Source organism: Balaenoptera musculus, chromosome 1, assembly GCF_009873245.2.
Source record: "Balaenoptera musculus isolate JJ_BM4_2016_0621 chromosome 1, mBalMus1.pri.v3, whole genome shotgun sequence".
In the NCBI taxonomy this organism is placed as follows: domain Eukaryota; kingdom Metazoa; phylum Chordata; class Mammalia; order Artiodactyla; family Balaenopteridae; genus Balaenoptera; species Balaenoptera musculus.
In genome coordinates this window covers 47,918,874-47,936,091 of record NC_045785.1, presented here as the reverse complement: position 1 = coordinate 47,936,091, position 17,218 = coordinate 47,918,874, and the positions used below count along the sequence as shown (strand labels likewise).

The 17,218-nt window shown below is 41.3% G+C and overlaps 1 protein-coding gene across 2 annotated transcripts in view; it reads left to right on the top strand.

Moving 5' to 3' along the window:
* The window catches only part of FYB2 (FYN binding protein 2), a 119,545-nt gene that overhangs the window by 35,080 nt on the left and 67,247 nt on the right, over positions 1-17,218 (top strand). Inside the window, exons 3-4 of one of the 2 annotated variants that reach the window (XM_036842268.1) lie at positions 1,672-1,833; positions 3,613-3,643. In XM_036842268.1, the coding sequence (XP_036698163.1) occupies positions 1,672-1,833; positions 3,613-3,643 (193 nt within the window). Of the gene's footprint in view, positions 1-1,671; positions 1,834-3,609; positions 3,644-17,218 lie in introns of both variants that reach the window. The other variant, XM_036842258.1, reaches the window with a different exon arrangement.

The window sequence follows — 17,218 nt, the reverse complement described above, 5'->3', positions numbered from 1 at the left end:
TCTCTAGTTTTGTCATGTGGTCAACCACTGTATTATGTAAACCAAAAAATCAAGGCACTTGAATAATATAAGATTTTGTGCTATTTTCAGTGTAAGGGGCAGATACAATTTTTATATATAATGTTGAAATTTCTGTTGGTTGGCTTATCAGTGCAGAAAGACAAAATACGTGAAATTGGGACTGTCCTGGAAAATTCTAGGACGCAAAATCCACAGGTGCCCAGGTACCACAAAGCCAGCCTTGAAGCCTGTTCTAGGCATTGAGCCCTGGAAATCAGAGATGAATTGTTACTCCTCTTCGTGGCTCCCATGTTAGTTGCCCGTCATCAGTGCTTGAAGAATCCTTTCAGGGAATAGTCATTATTCCTTTCCCCTGATGCAGGCCCTGTGCTTGGTGCTGCGGGGAGGTCACTAGGGCCTAGTCCCTGCCCTCGAGGAGCCTACATTCAGTGGGAAGATAGACCAGCTCTTTTAATATGCCACAACACTGATGCAGAAGTGGTAACAATGTGCTAGGGGATACAGAACAAAGAGTGGTTGATTCTGAGCTTGTTTTCTGGTAGAAATCAAGAAAGGCCTCCTAGAGGAGGTGTCATTGGAGCAGGGCCTTAAAGAATGAGTCAAAGTTCGCCAAGGGAGAAGTGAGGGAACAGCATTCCAGAACCAGGAGGAATGGCATGAACAAAATCTTGGATACATGAGAGCTATTTAAGGCTCTCATAAGCTATCTCAAAATAAGCTATTTAAGCTATTTAAGCTATATATATATATATATATCTGGCTCATTTTGCTGTACAAACACAACTTTGTAAATCAACTGTACTTCAATTTAAAAAGTAAATTAAAAAAAAATAGAAACTACAAAAAAAATCAAATCTGGAAAACTGAGAAGCCAGTGGTTGTGAGCGAAAGATGTTAGGGCTTAAGGTTGGGGTAGGAGGGTGGTAAAGTGTGGTAAGAAAAGAAATGTAGATTGAGGCTGTGTGGTGTTTAAATGCCAGAGTATGGAGTGAGTGGACGGCAGCTGAGGAAACAGGGCTTCATCCTCTGGGCAGCTGGATGGTGGCAAGATCGGGTTTGAACAGGGAACCCTACTCAGTGCTCTGTAATGGCCTATATGGAAAAAGAATCTAAAAAAAAAGTGACTATATGTGTATGTATAACTGATTCACTTTGCTGTACACTTGAAACTAACACAACATCGATTGTAAATCAACTATACTTCAATAAAAAAAATATTTATTTATTTTCTTTATTTTGGGGGCTGTATCAGGTCTTCATTGCAGTGCAAGGGCTTCTCCCTAGTTGCAGTGCATGGGCTTCTCTCTAGTCGTGGTGTGCAGGTTTTTTCTCTCTCTCGTTGGGGCGCGCAAGCTCAGTAGTTGTGACGCGTGGGCCTAGCTGCCCCACAGCGTGTGGGATCTTAGTTCCCTGACCAGGGATTGAACCTGCGTCCCCCGCATTGTAAGGCGGACTCTTCACCACTGGACCACCAGGGAAGTCCCTTCAATAAAAATTTAAAAAACAAAAACAAAAAACAAAAAAAGATCAGGTTTGCATTTTGATCAGGACACTCTGGCTGCTGGGTGGAGAATAGATGGGAGGGGAGTGAGGCTGAGGCCAGCCATGAAATGGAAATACTAACCTACATTTTGGACTATTTATGCTCAGAGAACCAGCCGGATGTCAGTCATCCACAACTTCCCAATACCAAGCCACTGCCTTCCGTCAAGTCCCTGGGTCCTCCTCCCGCAAAGCCACCGAGGCCCCCGGTCGTGAACCTCCAGGCCTTCCAGAGGCAGGCACCTGCTCTTCCCAAGACCCACAGGGAAGGTAAGGAAATGCACAGGGCCCCGTGCACAGGCAGCCAACAGAAGTCATGGCTCCCGTGGCCGGATCCCCGTCACCTCCCCCTCTGCATCGGCTCCCAGGGGACAGTGCCGGACTGCTTCTCTGTGGGGCTGGACATCCATCACTGCTTATTCTCACGTAGAGGCTGTGGCAGCTCGCCTGTGAAATGACACATCTGTGGGAATTGGCCCCTTATCGCTCCTGGGCCAGCCTGCTTCCCCTGAGAGCACTGCATTTGATCACTGGGAATCTGTCCAAGAGGAAGAAAACAAAAAGTAGCTGAGGAGGGAGGCAGGGAGTCTTTGTTTTCCTACAAAGCCCATGTTGTCAACACAACCAAGGGCAGTAGGAGAGGGGGAGGGAGTGAAGAGAGGAAAGTCAGTGTGCACTTGACCTGGGATCATGCTGGGAGTCCCTTGATCTGCCTTCAGGAATGAATTGAAGGGCCCCGCACCCCTGCCACCATTAGTCCTTTCCGGGACCTGCAGCATCCTTGGCAGCCATCCTTCTGTGCTCTTGTGTGTTTTCCTCTGCTTTGCAAAGGGAACCTTCTCACCCACCTTTTCCCCCCACTGCAGCCCGATCCTGTTGACACTGTAAACACCTTCGCTTACATTTGCTCTAGTGAAACACAAGGTGAACATACACTTTGGGGTGATGCGTAGTGCTGTGCTAGCCTTTGTCTTACTGTGGCCACGAGTGCCTGTGGATGGTACGCTAAAAGAGCTAATTCTTCGTTCATGTATTCTTAGTTTGTTGACTGTTCATTAGACTGCTTTGGGCAAACTTAGGGTGAAATTTCTTTAACTCAGTGATTCTCAAACTTCAGCATGCATCAGAGTCAGCTAGAGGACCTGTTAAAACACAGCTTAACCCCAGAGTTCTGATTCAGTTGGTCTTGGTTTGGGGCCTGAGAGTTTACCTTTTTAGCAAGTTCACGGCGAGATGCTGATGTTGCTGGCCCAGGGACCACACTTTGAGAACCACTGCTGGAAGTCATCTTAAGTCTCATCCCCAAAGAAAATCCTATAGCGAGAAATCGAGCTCTTCTGAGTATACTTTGATAATATGGCCACCTCCATGTCAAAGAAGGCTCAGTATGGCTTTTATAAACATTAAATAATTCAGGCCTCAAACCATCTCTCTGAAAGAGAAGAAGGTTGTCAGAGAACAGAGAACATAGGACTAAGTTTTTGGGAATAAAATGGGCTTTGTAAATCCCAGCTCCCCCCTCACTAGCTATAGAAGTCTGGGCATGGTACTCACTGAGCCTCATTTTCCTTATCTGTAAAATGGGGATGATAATAACACTCGATGATTGTGAGGAGAAATGAGATGAGGCCTGGGAAGACTTTGAACAGTGCTCGGCACGCCAGTAAATGCTCGATAAAGGCACTGTTATCATTAACTCAAGCACACACTGAGCAGCTATACTCTCTTTGCCAGGCTCTGTGATAGAAACAAGAAATTAAGAGGTAAAGCCCACAGGAGTTCCAGGGCTCAAGGGGGTCAAAGTCTAATACAGGAGATTGCACTCATAAATAAGCACCATAAAGTGTAGGTGAACACTGCATGCAGGACCGAAGGTCCCCGGATGCCAGGGGGGAGGGGAGGCTTGGGGCACAGGTAAGCTGCCCTTCTATGTTTTGTCTCGGGGTGGGGGGAGGAGGTTGGGGGGTGTGGTCATTGCACAAACAATTCACTTAAACAGGCTGCCACTGAAACCCCTCTTTTTCACCCTGTCTCTTGATCTTGCAGCAGCTGGGGAGGAAGGCGACCTGCCTCCAGAGAGGTGAGTACCCGTTTTTCAATTGTGTAGGAGCGTAGCCCATCAAGGAGGCTGCTTAGCCTGCCCAAAAGCAGGCAATAAGCACACGCCAGGTATCTGTATTTCTCAGAAGAGTTGCAGGAAGAGCAGATTTATAAGCACCAAACTGCAACTTTTGATTAAATGAGAGATTAAATAAACTGCATTTAAAAACCAGGCTGGCGTTAAGCTGCAAAGATGGTCATCTGAGGTCCTTTTACTTATGATACAGTTGGGTTCAGTAAATTGAAACATCGGCCTCTGTAGTAATAAATCAGATGAGAGGCCACAGAGTGCTGTGGGCAGCCAGTGTGATGTTAGGAATCGGTAATGGGACAAAGGACCTTCTGGTTTTGGTGCGCTCATTGTAAGACTTTGGCCATGAAGGTCAGTCCATTAATCACTCTGATGTGTCATGCATCAAGCTGGCTACTGTATATAGATGTTCTCACTTCCTCTTCTCAAGAACGCTGCAAAGTTGCTGCCCCTGTCCTCATTTTACAGCTAAAGATAGTTGGCCTCAGAAAGTTTGTCACTTGCAGAGGCATGATTCCAACCCAGGTGTGCCCAAACTATTTTTTTAACTGAGATATAATTGATATATAACATTGTATAAGTTTGAGGTGCACAGTGTATTGGTTCAAGACACTTATATATTACAATATTATTACTACAGTAGTATTAGCTAACACCTTTATCACCTTGCATAATTATTTTTTTTGTGCTGCAAACAGTTAAAAATCTAGTCTCTCAGCAGCTTTGAGTTTATAATATAGCATTATTTTTTTACTGTAATCCCTATGTTGTGCATTGAATCTCCAGAACTTATTTATCTACAGGTTGCAAGTTTGTACTCTTAAACAACATCTCCGATTTCTCCTTTCCCCAGCCCTTGGTAACCACCATTCTATTTTCTGCTTTTACAAGTTCTGTTTTTTTTTTTTAAGATTCCACATATAAGTGATATCATGCAGTATTTGTCTTTCTCTGTCTGATTTATCTTACTTAGCATAATGCCCTCAGGGTTCATCCATGTCTTTGCAGATGGCAAGATGGCCTTCTTTTTCAAGGCTTAATAATATTCCGTATATAAATGTGTGCATATATATATATATCACATTTATAATATATTACATTCATATACCTATAACATTATCACATTTACACATTTATATATATATAATATGTGGATTATATATATATATATGTATATATCTCATATCTTCTCTACCCATTCATCTGTGGACACTTAGGTGTCCATCCATATCTCGGCTATTGTGACTAATGCTGCAGTGAACATGGGAGCGCAGGTATTTCTTTGAGATCCTGTTTTTGCTTCCTTCAGGTGTATACCAAGGTATAGGATTTCTGGATCATATGGCAGTTCAATTTTTAAGTTTTCAAGGAAGCACCATACTGTTTTCCATAGTGGCTGTACTAACAGGTATGCCCAAACTATTTTGACTATACAAACTCCTTCACAAAGATGCTCCTGTTCTCAAGAAGGTCAGTCTTAGAAGGAGAACTAAACATAAAAATAAATAATCATACTACTTATTCATTCATTAAATGTTTATAATAGTAGAATGCGTTACATTTTGTAATAGAGAAAGGTATAAGTTTGAGAGGTTGCAAAAATGCAGAGGGATCATTTTTCCTTGGGAGGGTCAGGCAAGTCTTTATAGAAAACATATGAGTTGTCTGTTGCTGCAGTAATACTGCATAATACCAACAGAACATCAACAGTATACAAAGTAACTGTGGGTTCGGCTGATCTGGGCTGGGCTCAGCTGGTGTGGCTCATGTGTTGAAGACTATCTAGACAGTTTTGCTGATACTGAGTCAGAGTGAGAGGGCATTGAAGTTTTACATGGCACTGGGCAGGGATCCATGAAGGGGTGAAGAATAGGGGCATTAATTCAATCAACCTAACAGTGAAGAGGAAACATTTGAAATAAGTATTGAGGATAAACATCTGTTGGAAAACACGGGAAGGTACACTATAGGCAGAGGCAGGAAGTGTGGAGTAACAAGTCTTCTTTTGGAAACTAGAACTACTTGAGTTAGAGTATAGAAAGTATAGTAAGGAATGGAAAGAAATGGGAGGGAGACAGGATCTTGTACGCCAAGGACTTGATACGACGCTCTTGTTCAGCAAGGAACAGACTGAATGATGCTAGAAAATATTCATGTGCTCTAGGAACTCCTGGTTCAGTTGTCTATTTGAAAGAGTTCAGGGATGGCATGAGGTAGGTCAGTGGAGCCGCCTTCTATGTGCACTTATATGAAAGAGAGAAAAACATTTAGAAGGCTTGGGAGATGATTTGTACTATTTACTCAGTGAACATGGGCCTCAGTACCACAGTTTGAGGGGACAATGTAATTCTGCTGTGCTCTGAGTCAGTCTTAATTCCCTCTTGCCTCAAATACTGTGAACATCTCAGTATGATTATGAGTGTGATTCAGCACACTCATAATCTAGTGTTCAGCTAGATATGCATTTTCCCTACAGCTTGGCTCTAAACTAAGCTGACTCCTTCTCTGGCACTTTAATCATCCATTTCAACATGGGGGGCAAACTTGCTGTGATAGGCAAGTATTGGGAAACTGTAGTCAGCCTCTAATGTGACACCTTCTTCCTAAGGGATTTACAAGGACAGTTTCACTATTCTGTCCTTTCACACTGACTTTAGAACCTAACCTCATCTAAAATGAGACTCACTATACTTCGGTTATGATATGAGCCATACTGCTATAAGAGTGAAAGACAAGAGATGAAGAGGCACCAGAATACTTAGGCGTGGCTTCATAGAAGGAAAAAACCTTGAGATGTATCCTGTATGATAGGTCAGGATTAGGTAGGCTTACTTATTTGTTCCCTTTTGTGTGACTGTAAGATAGGTGAGGGCAGGGTTTTGTCCCCAGAAATAACCACATTCTTGACTGGTAGTTGGTAGATGGATGGATGGATGGACGGATGGATGGACTAAAGGACAGAGCAATGGATGTTCAGTATAGAGCTAGAACATGATTGAAAGCAAGGTGGTAGTAATAAAAAGGATATAAACAGACAAAAGAAGTATGCTGATGTGGAAAAGTAAGAGATGACATTAGATCCTGAAATACATTAAATGCCATGCTAAGGATTTTGAATTTTATCTTGTCAATGATGAGAAATTAGTTTGAACAAGTAAATGCCATGATGCTAAGCAGCCTTAGATACAACTTCCGTGGAAACTGGTGCTTGTTTGGGAAGAACATCTTCCATGTTCATGGTATTAATTTTCAATAAAGATATTAGATTAGAAATAGAATATGTCGGATCTTATTACTGGAAGGAGACCTGGCAATTATCTAACGCAGCCAGGCCATTACAGCATAATGTTAACAAAAATCTGGGCTTTTCATCTAAGCCTTACCATTTAACACCTATGTAGTGCTGGACAAATGCCTTAACCTCTGCAAACCTCAGTTTTACTTATGTAAAATGGGATATTGATAGTTCCTAACTCATGCAATTGTGGTGTTGGTTAAATGAAGTAATGATTGTAAAGTGTTTAGCGCATTACCTAGCATCTAGAGAGTGCTCAATAACGTTTGCTTGGCTGTTATACAACCTCCCACCAAAGGCAAGAATTCATGCTCAGAACCTTAGTCTCTTCAAAAATCCTTTGATGGGGAGCTCATTGCCTGGAGAGTCCAGTGTTTTTCTTTGTTGGGCCAAATTTTATCCACTGAACGTATATTTATTGAGCATCTACTATATGCCAAGCCTTCTTATATACATTGAGAATACAGCAGTGTATAAAATATCTTACATGTACCCACACACACATTTGTTCGTTTGTTTATTCAAAAGTCCTTCAAGTTGGGCTGGAAAAAGAAATGACTTCCTTACTCTAGATTCCCAACCAACCCTCCAAGATCTATTCATTGGTACAATGGATGTTGTCTTTACTCCTTCTTTACATGACAGTTTTTAAAACATCTAAGGACTACTTTCTTCTCTAATCTCAAACTGTCATTGTTTTCAACCATTATTCATAAAACGGGAGTCTTTGTGTTTTCACTGTATTTCTGTGGATATATTTTGTAATCCTCTTGTTAGGAACTCAGTGCATTTAGAATAGCCATTTTTACTTCTGAGCCTCTCTATATTGTGTATTAAATATAAGCAGCATTGTGTAATGGAGCAAGTACAGGTCTGGAGTCAGATTAGCATGGGTTCAACCACTCCTCTATTTTACACAAGTCATTCAACAGCTCAGAGTTTTAATATGTGTGTCTGTAAAGTGAACATAGTAATATTTACTTCATTGATTGTCACAAAGGCTAAATGAGATAAAGTATATAAAGCATGGAGTACACAGAAGATGATCAATGAGTCTTTGTTTCTTCAACCCTTGGCCTCTCCATTTCTTCTTATCTCTGGAATATTAATATCACATTAATGAAATGACTCTTTGGAGTTTATCCTTTGTCATCACTCTTTCGTGCAAACCAAGCTGGTTGGCATGCCTCTTGAATAAGCAGCTCCTATTTGTGTTTGTGTGCAAAGCAGGGTAGTCCCAGGGCAGCAATCAGCCCTGGGTCTATGTCAGCACTTAGCAGAGTTGGCTAATATTTTATTCATTAGCTATCAATATGGGTTTTCTCCTATTAAGAAGAGTCAGAGGGTAGTCCTGAGTCAGGGAATCTCTGACTTAGGCACTAAGGCAGGGAGAGGCTATTTATTTCAGGAGTAGAAAAGATTCAGACAGTACACTGTTTCTCGTGCGAGGGTTTGTGCGTGGATCTCAGGATTCCATCATATTCTCTTCCGGACTTTTAACTTTGTATTTTCATTTTGATGATCGTCTTTAAAAGATAATATAAGCCTATTTTCAATCTTCTGGATGGTCTCCTTCAACCTAATACTTTGGGACATACTTTTGTGTTTGGTTTTTGCTATTTCTTCCCCATGCAGAGTGGGAAACACAAGCATCTTCTAGGGCTGAGCAGACTATGTGACTATGTCTAGGACCTGTGTTAGACAACCGGGAAGAATAGAACCTGGGGAATAAATGCCTTTCCTAAAGCATTCAAGTAAAATAATGATGATAACAGAGAAATGACATGGTGGCCAAATAAGATGAAGCTGTAGTCCTTATTTGAATAGTGGTAAGTGCTATAAAGAAAAAAAAATTTTATACAAGTTTTAAAGGTTACACTCCACTTACAGTTATTACAAAATATTGACTATATTCCCTTTTTTGTACATTCTTGTAGCTTATCTTACACCCGATAGTTTGTATCTCCCACTTCCCCACCCATATATTGCCCCCCCCAAATGGTAACCACTAGTTTGTTTTCTATCTCTGTGAGTCTGCTTGTATAAAGAAAAAAATTTAAAGCATATTAGGATAATAACAGGGGGTTGGGAGTGAAATAAAGGAGGGGTAGGATGATCAAGAAAAGCCTCCCTGAGGTGGTGACATTTGGGCTGAGACCTGAATGATGAGAACCCAGTTATGGAAGGTCTAGAAGATGTTCCAGGAGACGGAACAGCTGGGGCGAATTCTCAAGAACCACCCTCTACACGTTTCAAGAATCGGAAAGGCGGGGAGCACAGCTAAAGCACAGTGCTCTAGGGGAATGGAGGTGGTGATTCTTAGGAGCCGTGGAATGAGTTTGGATTCTGCTCTAAATGCATTGGGAAGCCAGAGGAGAGTTTTTAAGCCTGGCAGTGACATGAGCTGACATGTATTTTGTAAAGATCTATCTGGATGCTGTATAAATACTAAATTTAGTGGAGAAGCAGGTGGAAATAGGCAGACAGCCCAGGAAGCCATTGTGACAATGAAACAATGACAATAACATTAAAAATAGCAATCAACACTGATATGGTGTCTGTTCTAAGTATATAAATGATTCCATTTGTGACAATCTTTAAGGAGTAGATGAAGCTATTATATATTTTATAGATGAGAAAACTGAGTCACAGAGAGGTTAAATAACTTGACATGGACAAGGGGGTAGAAATGGAGATAAAGAAATGAATGGATTCAAGTTATGTTTTAAAGGAAAGCCAGCAGTTGCTGGATCAGCTGTGGGGAGTGAGATGGGAGGGAAAGAGAGGAATCTAGAACTTGTAGGTGATTTGCTGTTTCCATCACTGTTGATATTTAACAATGTGCCTGGCACATCATCAGTGCTCAGCATAAGATGGAACTTTCCTAAAAGCTATTGGGGATTGGTTTCTATTTAACAAAACAAGCATGTCGTTGTGCCGTATGCATGTAACGCTAGAACTTCTAAAGGCTAGTTTTTAAATTGTTTGCAACTACAGTGCTGTTTCATGAATGGCTGCATTTTAGGTAGTTAATACTAGTATAGATCTGCTCCCAATGACCAACAACAAAGTAGGCTTCTCATAATGATATCTGGAACGTGAAAGTTGGCCCCAAGATCCCAGTGTGTTAAACTGAATCACTTTGGGGCAAAAATAAAGAGAAGGACTTTTTTTTTTTTTTTAAGACTGTGCCTTTATTAATTGTTAGATCCAGAACATTCAGGTGGCTTCAGCTCAAGCCACTTCAATAACTTCTTATTATCCCTTTTTAATTGGACTTTAGGGACATACCAAGGCCGCTGTTCCGTCTGCCTTTCACAAGGGCAAGGGTGGTGGGAACAGTGGATTTATTTAGGCTCTTTCTCTTCTTTCATGTTTTTAAGTTTTCCTCCTTTTAAAAAAAAATCACCTAAAGATTCTACTTATGGAGCACTTTTTATAGTCAAAGCCTTGTGCCTTATGTTTATGTCCCCACTTTCATTTTAAAACCCCATGAAGTAAGTGGTTGGTGGACTCTCTAACCATAGAGTCAGGTTAAGTAATCCAGGAAGATGTAACTGCATCAGCAGTGCCGGGGTCTGACCTGGTCAGCCCAACTCCAGAGCACAGTCTCCCAGGCGCCTTACTGTGGACGCATGGGACTCTTACCTGTGACAAAAGAGGGCAAGGTTTAAGAGACTCCTGGCCTCCTTGTTTTTTGTTTGGTAATTGACAAATATTTACAGCATCTCATGTGTGGCATAGCTGTGGATTCACCCCTTACGCTGTCCTCATTGCCTATTGTCCAGTTCTTTCTAATTAAAAATGAGTTTGTGAAAAAAATGGAAATAAAATTATATATAAAAGAAAGAGACTTGTGGCCTTAGGATTTCATTTTCTCTTTGCAGAAAGATCTGTGTGAGAGAGGCTGGCTACAGTGGAAAGTGTTTAGAGTCAAGCAGTGCCTTCTCTCTTTGGTAGCATTCAGTTGATAAGGAAAAGGTCATGATTTAGGAAGAAATCAGACAGTCACAAGTTGTAGACTTGGAGCCTTTTTTTGTACATAGGTATATTCAGAAAAGTTGAGTGAAAACTAATCTTTGGTTACTGGGCACATCCTGGGCATTGCTCAGCCCTTCATATCTATTAGACTCATTTGAACCCCCTAACCATTTTAAGAGGGCAAAACTAATATTCCCATTTTGTAGAGGAGAAACCACGGGCTCAGAGACATTTCATGACTTGACCTAAAGTATAAGATAATACAGGGCTTATCCAGGTTGTTAACTCAGAACTGTGTGTTTATAAATATTTTCAACCACAGTGTCCTGTGTCAAAAGTTTTTCAACATGAGGGATTTGGGGACATTTCTGTTAGACTGTAAACTCAGTGAGGGAATGGACCATCTGTCTTTTTCACCTTTGTTTCCCTAGGAAGTAGACATGCAAGTAATAATTATGTACTAACTAAGTAGGTGATGGACCAATGGAATGACAGATAAACAGACTGATGGGGAGAAGGATGGACAGATAGAATGAATTTCCCTCTATGGACTTTGATATAACTAAACATTCCAAGACTCTATCTGTATATTTTGCATTGATTGTACATGCAATATCATATCCTTCTAATTTAAACAAAGCCGAATAATGAGGATGATCTGACCTCTTCATTTGCCCTTGTGTATCATGTAAGGGTTCCTGCCTTATGAAGATGTGGATTTACATGAAATCCTCTCTTTTCTCTTCTCCTTTTTAGTCTAGCATCCAGCAAGTGACACTCTGCCAACAAGCTTGTCCTTATTATTTTAGCCCTCAAGGCAGTCTCCTCTCTTCCCCCTCTTCTGTGGACCCATTACACTCTGAATTAAATATTGATATTTATTTAATCAAACTAATCATTGAGAACTTCACCTCCATTTTACATTTAGAATAAAATTTAAAAATCCCAGACTCTTTACAAGGACCAAGAAGGTCCTGTCATTCTGGCTGCTCTTTGCTCCTCTCCTAACCCCCTCTTTCCCTTGTTCACTGTCTTCAGCCCACTGGCCTTTTGGCTTCTCTGCAGATACAACAAGCATGTTCTTACCAGGCAGAAATACTTGCTTTTTCCTTTGTATAGAGTGGTCTTTTCCCAGATCTTCACCTGATGACTCCTTCTCATCGTGCAGGATTTGTTCGTTTGTTCATTCATTCAATGAATCTTTTTTGCACCCCAAGTATGTGCCAGACATCATTTAGATGCTGGTAATCCAACAGAAAACAAAAAGTCTCTGCCCTCATGACACATACATTTTAGCTGGGAAGAAAAATAAATAAGCAAATGATGGTATAATGTAAGGTAATGATAAATGCTGAAATGTCAGCCTCCCTGACTATAGCTCATGTTTTCTCTCCCGATACTATCTATTCCATATATAATGCTGCTTTATTCTTGTTAGTATTTATTAATGCTTCCAATGATAATGTTTATTCTAGTTATTTATTTTCTGTGTTACTTGAGACCATGAGAGTCTTGAGTTCAAGGACCTTGTCTCTCATTTGCCTTTATATTCTAGAACAGTGCCTAGACAGGGGAGGAGCTCAATAAAAAATTAATGATATGACATCATCCACCTGTCCATCTAGTAGGAGTTTTCGGTATTTCTGTGAGCATCAGAGGAGGACCCAGATCACTGGGAGCCTGTAGTGTTAGTCACTGGGGACCCAGCGGTGAGTGATGCAATATAAGACCCCAGAGTAAAAGAGACAGAATTAAACTAATAAAAGTAATGAAATAATTTAAAGATTTATGACAACTATTAAGAATGGTATAAAGCAAAGAATTATGGTAGATAGAAACAGGTGGGGAAGAGGGCTCTCGGGAAAAGGTAGTAGGAGAAGGACTTTCTTGAAGGTGATGTCTGTCGACTGAAAAAAAAAAGCACAACCTAGAAGTTGAGAATTGTGTTTTATTTGGCGGACTTGTTGAGGACTGAAACCGGGGTGACAGCCTCTCAGATAGCTCTGAGAGACTGTTCCCAAGAGGTAAGGGAAGAGCCAGGGTATAGAGGAGCTTTGCAAACATCAGGTAGTTGAACATCAAAAGATTTCTGCTAATTAAAGGAAAAACAAAAATCTCAAGTGAATGAATTTAGCGCTTTTCTGTATGGGAAGGTGAGAGAGCCTGGGTTCATTGAAATCATTCCTTTGATATGCACCTTAACTTACCTAAGGCCAAAATCCTGTTTTCTCCATCTTTAATCCCCTCAGGGTGCACAGTCAGGAAGTGGGGGGGGGGGGCGGGGGGCAGTGGCCTCATGGCCGCAACATCCTTTTTTTACTGATACGGCAGGTGACTTTCTTCGTCCACACATCTAAGGTGAGACCTCGTGGCTGAGAGGTAGCTGGCCGTACAGGAGCATTCCGGGAAGCAGGAACAGCATTTGCAAAGTCCTTGAGGTAGGAGAGAGGATAGTATCCTTGCAAAACAGAAAGGAGGCCAGTGTGGTTAGAGTGTAATGAGGGAGGGAGAGGGTGGCAGGACAGGGGTTTGGAGAGGTTGCTAGGAATGAGATAGTAAAGGTGAAGCGTTTGATGGTTTTGTTGTTGTTTTTAATTAAGAATCGTAAGCAGGATTGTGACAAGGTCTAAGTTATCTTTTAAAAAAAGTTTTTTTTTAACATCTTTATTGGAGTATAATTGCTTTACAATGGTGTGTTAGTTTCTGTTGTATAACAAAGTGAATCAGCTATATGTATACATATATCCCCATATCTCCTCCCTCTTGCGTCTCCCTCCCACCCTCCCTATCCCACCCCTCTAGGTGGTCACAAAGCACCGAGCTGATCTCCCTGTGCTATGCGGCTGCTTCCCACTAGCTATCTATTTTACATTTGGTAGTGTATATATGTCCATGCCACTCTCTCACTTCGTCCCAGCTTACCCTTCCCCCTCCCCATGTCCTCAAGTCTATTCTCTATGTCTGCGTCTTTATTCCTGTCCTGCCCCTAGGTTCATCAGAACCTTTTATTTTTTTTAGATTCCATATATATGTGTTAGCATACGGTATTTGTTTTTCTCTTTCTGACTTACTTCACTCTGTATGACAGACTCTAGGTCCATCCACCTCACTACAAGTAACTCAATTTCGTTCCTTTTTATGGCTGTGTAATATTCCATTGTATATATGTGCCACATCTTCTTTATCCATTCGTGTGTCTATGTAAGTTATCTTTCTAAAAGATCATCCTGGCTGCTGTGTGGAGAATAGACTGTAGATGGACCAGAGAAAATAACACTTAGTGCTTTAAAGAATAAGTGGGAGTTTGTGAAAAGGACACTGGAGGTTAGGACATTACAAGCAGGGGAACCACACATACAAAAGCACAGAGGCAGGAAAACTCCTGGTGTGTCCAGGAATCACAGGTAATTTGACATAATTGGAATGTATAGTGGTAGCGTGTATACAGGGCAGTGTAGCATGTAATAACAGTTCAACAAATGCTGGCTGAATAATAGAATGGACTTAGATGGTTCTTAGCTTACGACACTATTATATTCAGTCTGTTTTGGGTGTAGTTCACCTCCCTGTCTAAATTATAAATTCTTTACAAGCAGAGGGAGAATCAAATACTTCTTTCTTACCAGCTACAATGAAATTTGTTTAAATCGAATGACATAGCAATACTTGAAAACGAGAAGACGCAGGGAGTGTGTTATAAGGGGTTAAGAGCATAGACTTTGGGGTCAGGTCAGATAGCCTTGGGTTTATATTTTGAGCGCCACACTTTCTGTGTGATCTTAGAAGAGTTATTTAATATCTCTGGGCCTCCTATTTCTTCACAAGGGAAAATGGAGAAATCAATAAATCCTACCTTTTAGGGTTGCTGTGAGGATTGAGATAAATATCTATAATTCCACAAAGTACCCGGCAATGTTGTAAACACTTGATAAATGGTAGCAATTTGTCGTGTGTTTGGAGTAGCAGGGTTTGTCTGTAACGAGGTCTAGGGCTACAGGAAGCAGCTGGGAGTCAGGAGGCCGGTCTCCTAGGAAAGTCTGACAGCAGCTCAGAGGGTGACCTTGCCTTCTACTTCTTAAAACAAATGCTCTCAGACATGATGGCGCACTTCAAAGCAGACACCCTGAAATTTGAAATTCAGATATTTTAAAGCTTGACCTTAATAATGAAAATGAGGGCTTGAGGTCACCTTTTGTCCATGCTGTGGAAGTTGCCGCTGGATTATTGAGAAATTGCTTTCATGGTTGCATTAGTAGAAGTCAGGGTGCTTTTAAAGAGTCATTCCTAAGTTCAACAGTGATTTCATAGATTCTGCCTTAACCTCAAAATACAGGTTAAGTAATACTGTTCTCTTATAGATGATAATGTCAGGCATAGAGAAGTATAGTAACTTCCCTGTCACATGTTCCCAATGTAAGTGACTATTGTATAGAGGAATTGATCTGTGAAACCATTGGATCAGCCTAATGATGTTTTGAAAAATATCATCCAAAACCCACTTGTTAGCTCCTTGACTTTCACCATCAACCTGGGCTTCATCATTTTCATTTTAGTTTCTCCTTGGTTCTAGAGTGACTAGTAGTTTGGAGGAAAAGAGCACGGACTAGGAATTAGAAGGCCTGGTTTCTGGACCCACAATGGTGCTATCTTGGGCAAGTTACTGAATGTCTCCAAGCCTTAGTTTCCACATGTGTAAAATGCCTCATAGTGCTACTGAGAGGATTCAAGGAGAGAACATACATAACATTAGCATGAATAGAGTTTGGTCAAAGAGGGAATGAGGGCGTGTGAGTTAATGAATGCGAAATCTCAGATCTTCTGTACTTTCCCATCTTCAGCACATGTGATTGTGTCTCATCATGGCTTTGCTTCATAGTTTGTTTTGTCCTCTGGGGGCCTCTCTGCTGTGTGTGCCAACGACCTCCTCCTGTGATGACTTCCACTGCTGTGGAGCTGCTCACGCTCTGTTTGACTTCAGCTGGCACTTCCCTTTTTCCGAGGCGGTCTCCAGCAGAGTGGTTAGGACCCCAGATTCTGGACTCAAATATCTGGCTTCTAATCTCTGCTCTGCCTCTTACTACTCTGTGACCATGGATTGTGCCTCAGTTTTCTCATCTGAACATGGAAAGAATGACAGTATCTTCATAGATTCAAATGAGAATCAAATAAATTGATGCATATACTTGAAACAGTGCCTGGCACTAGTAAGTGTGTAATAATTATTAGCTATCATTATTGTTGACATGCCCTCCTTTTGAATGAGATCAATGGTTTGACAAAGTAGCTTCAGAGTTACTAATACTCCCGAAACTGGGATCACTTTAATAACATTTACTTGGTCATTGTATTAGTCAGGGTTCTCCAGAGAAACAGAACCAGTAGCACATATTTTATATTTTTATATATTGCATATTAGTTTGTATATATTACATATATAATATTTATTTAATCATTAAGTATGAGGAATTAGGGACTTCCCTGGTGGCGCAGTGGTTAAGAATCTGCCTGCCAATGCAGGGGACATGGGTTCGAGCCCTGGTCCGGGAAGTTCCCACATGCTGTGCAGCAACTAAGCCCGTGCGCCACAACTACTGAAGCCCGCATGCCTAGAGCCTGTGCTCCGCAACAAGAGAAGCCACCACAATGAGAAGCCCGTGCACTGAAGCGAAGAGTAGCCCCCACTCGCCACAACTAGAGAAAGCCCGTGCGCAGCAATGAAGACCCAACACAGCCAAAAATAAATAAATAAATAAATAAATTAAAAAAAAAAAAAAAAGGATGAGGAAATGGCTTACACAATTATTGAGGCTAAGAAGTCCCATGATCTGCCATTTGTAAGCAGGAAAGCCAGTGGTGTAATTCCAAGTCCAACATCCTGAGAACCAGGGGAGCCAATGGTATAAATCCTAGTCCAAGGCAGGAGAAGATGAGTTGACATGTCCCAGCTCAATAAGTGAGGCAGGAAAAATTGAGCGAATTCTTCCCTTCTGCTTTTGTTCTATTCAGACCGTCAGTGGACTGCATGATGCCTACTCACATTAGGGAGGGCAACCTGCTCTGCTGAGCCCACTGATGCAAATGCTAACTTCCTCCAGAAACACCCTCCAGACACATCAGAAATAATATTTATCAGGACACTCTGTGGCCACGTAAAATTAACCATCCCAGTCGTCGTACTTTTATGGCCCTTTATAGAAAGAATTGGGCTATCCATTCATGAATTAGAAACAAAGAAATACCTACTGCCC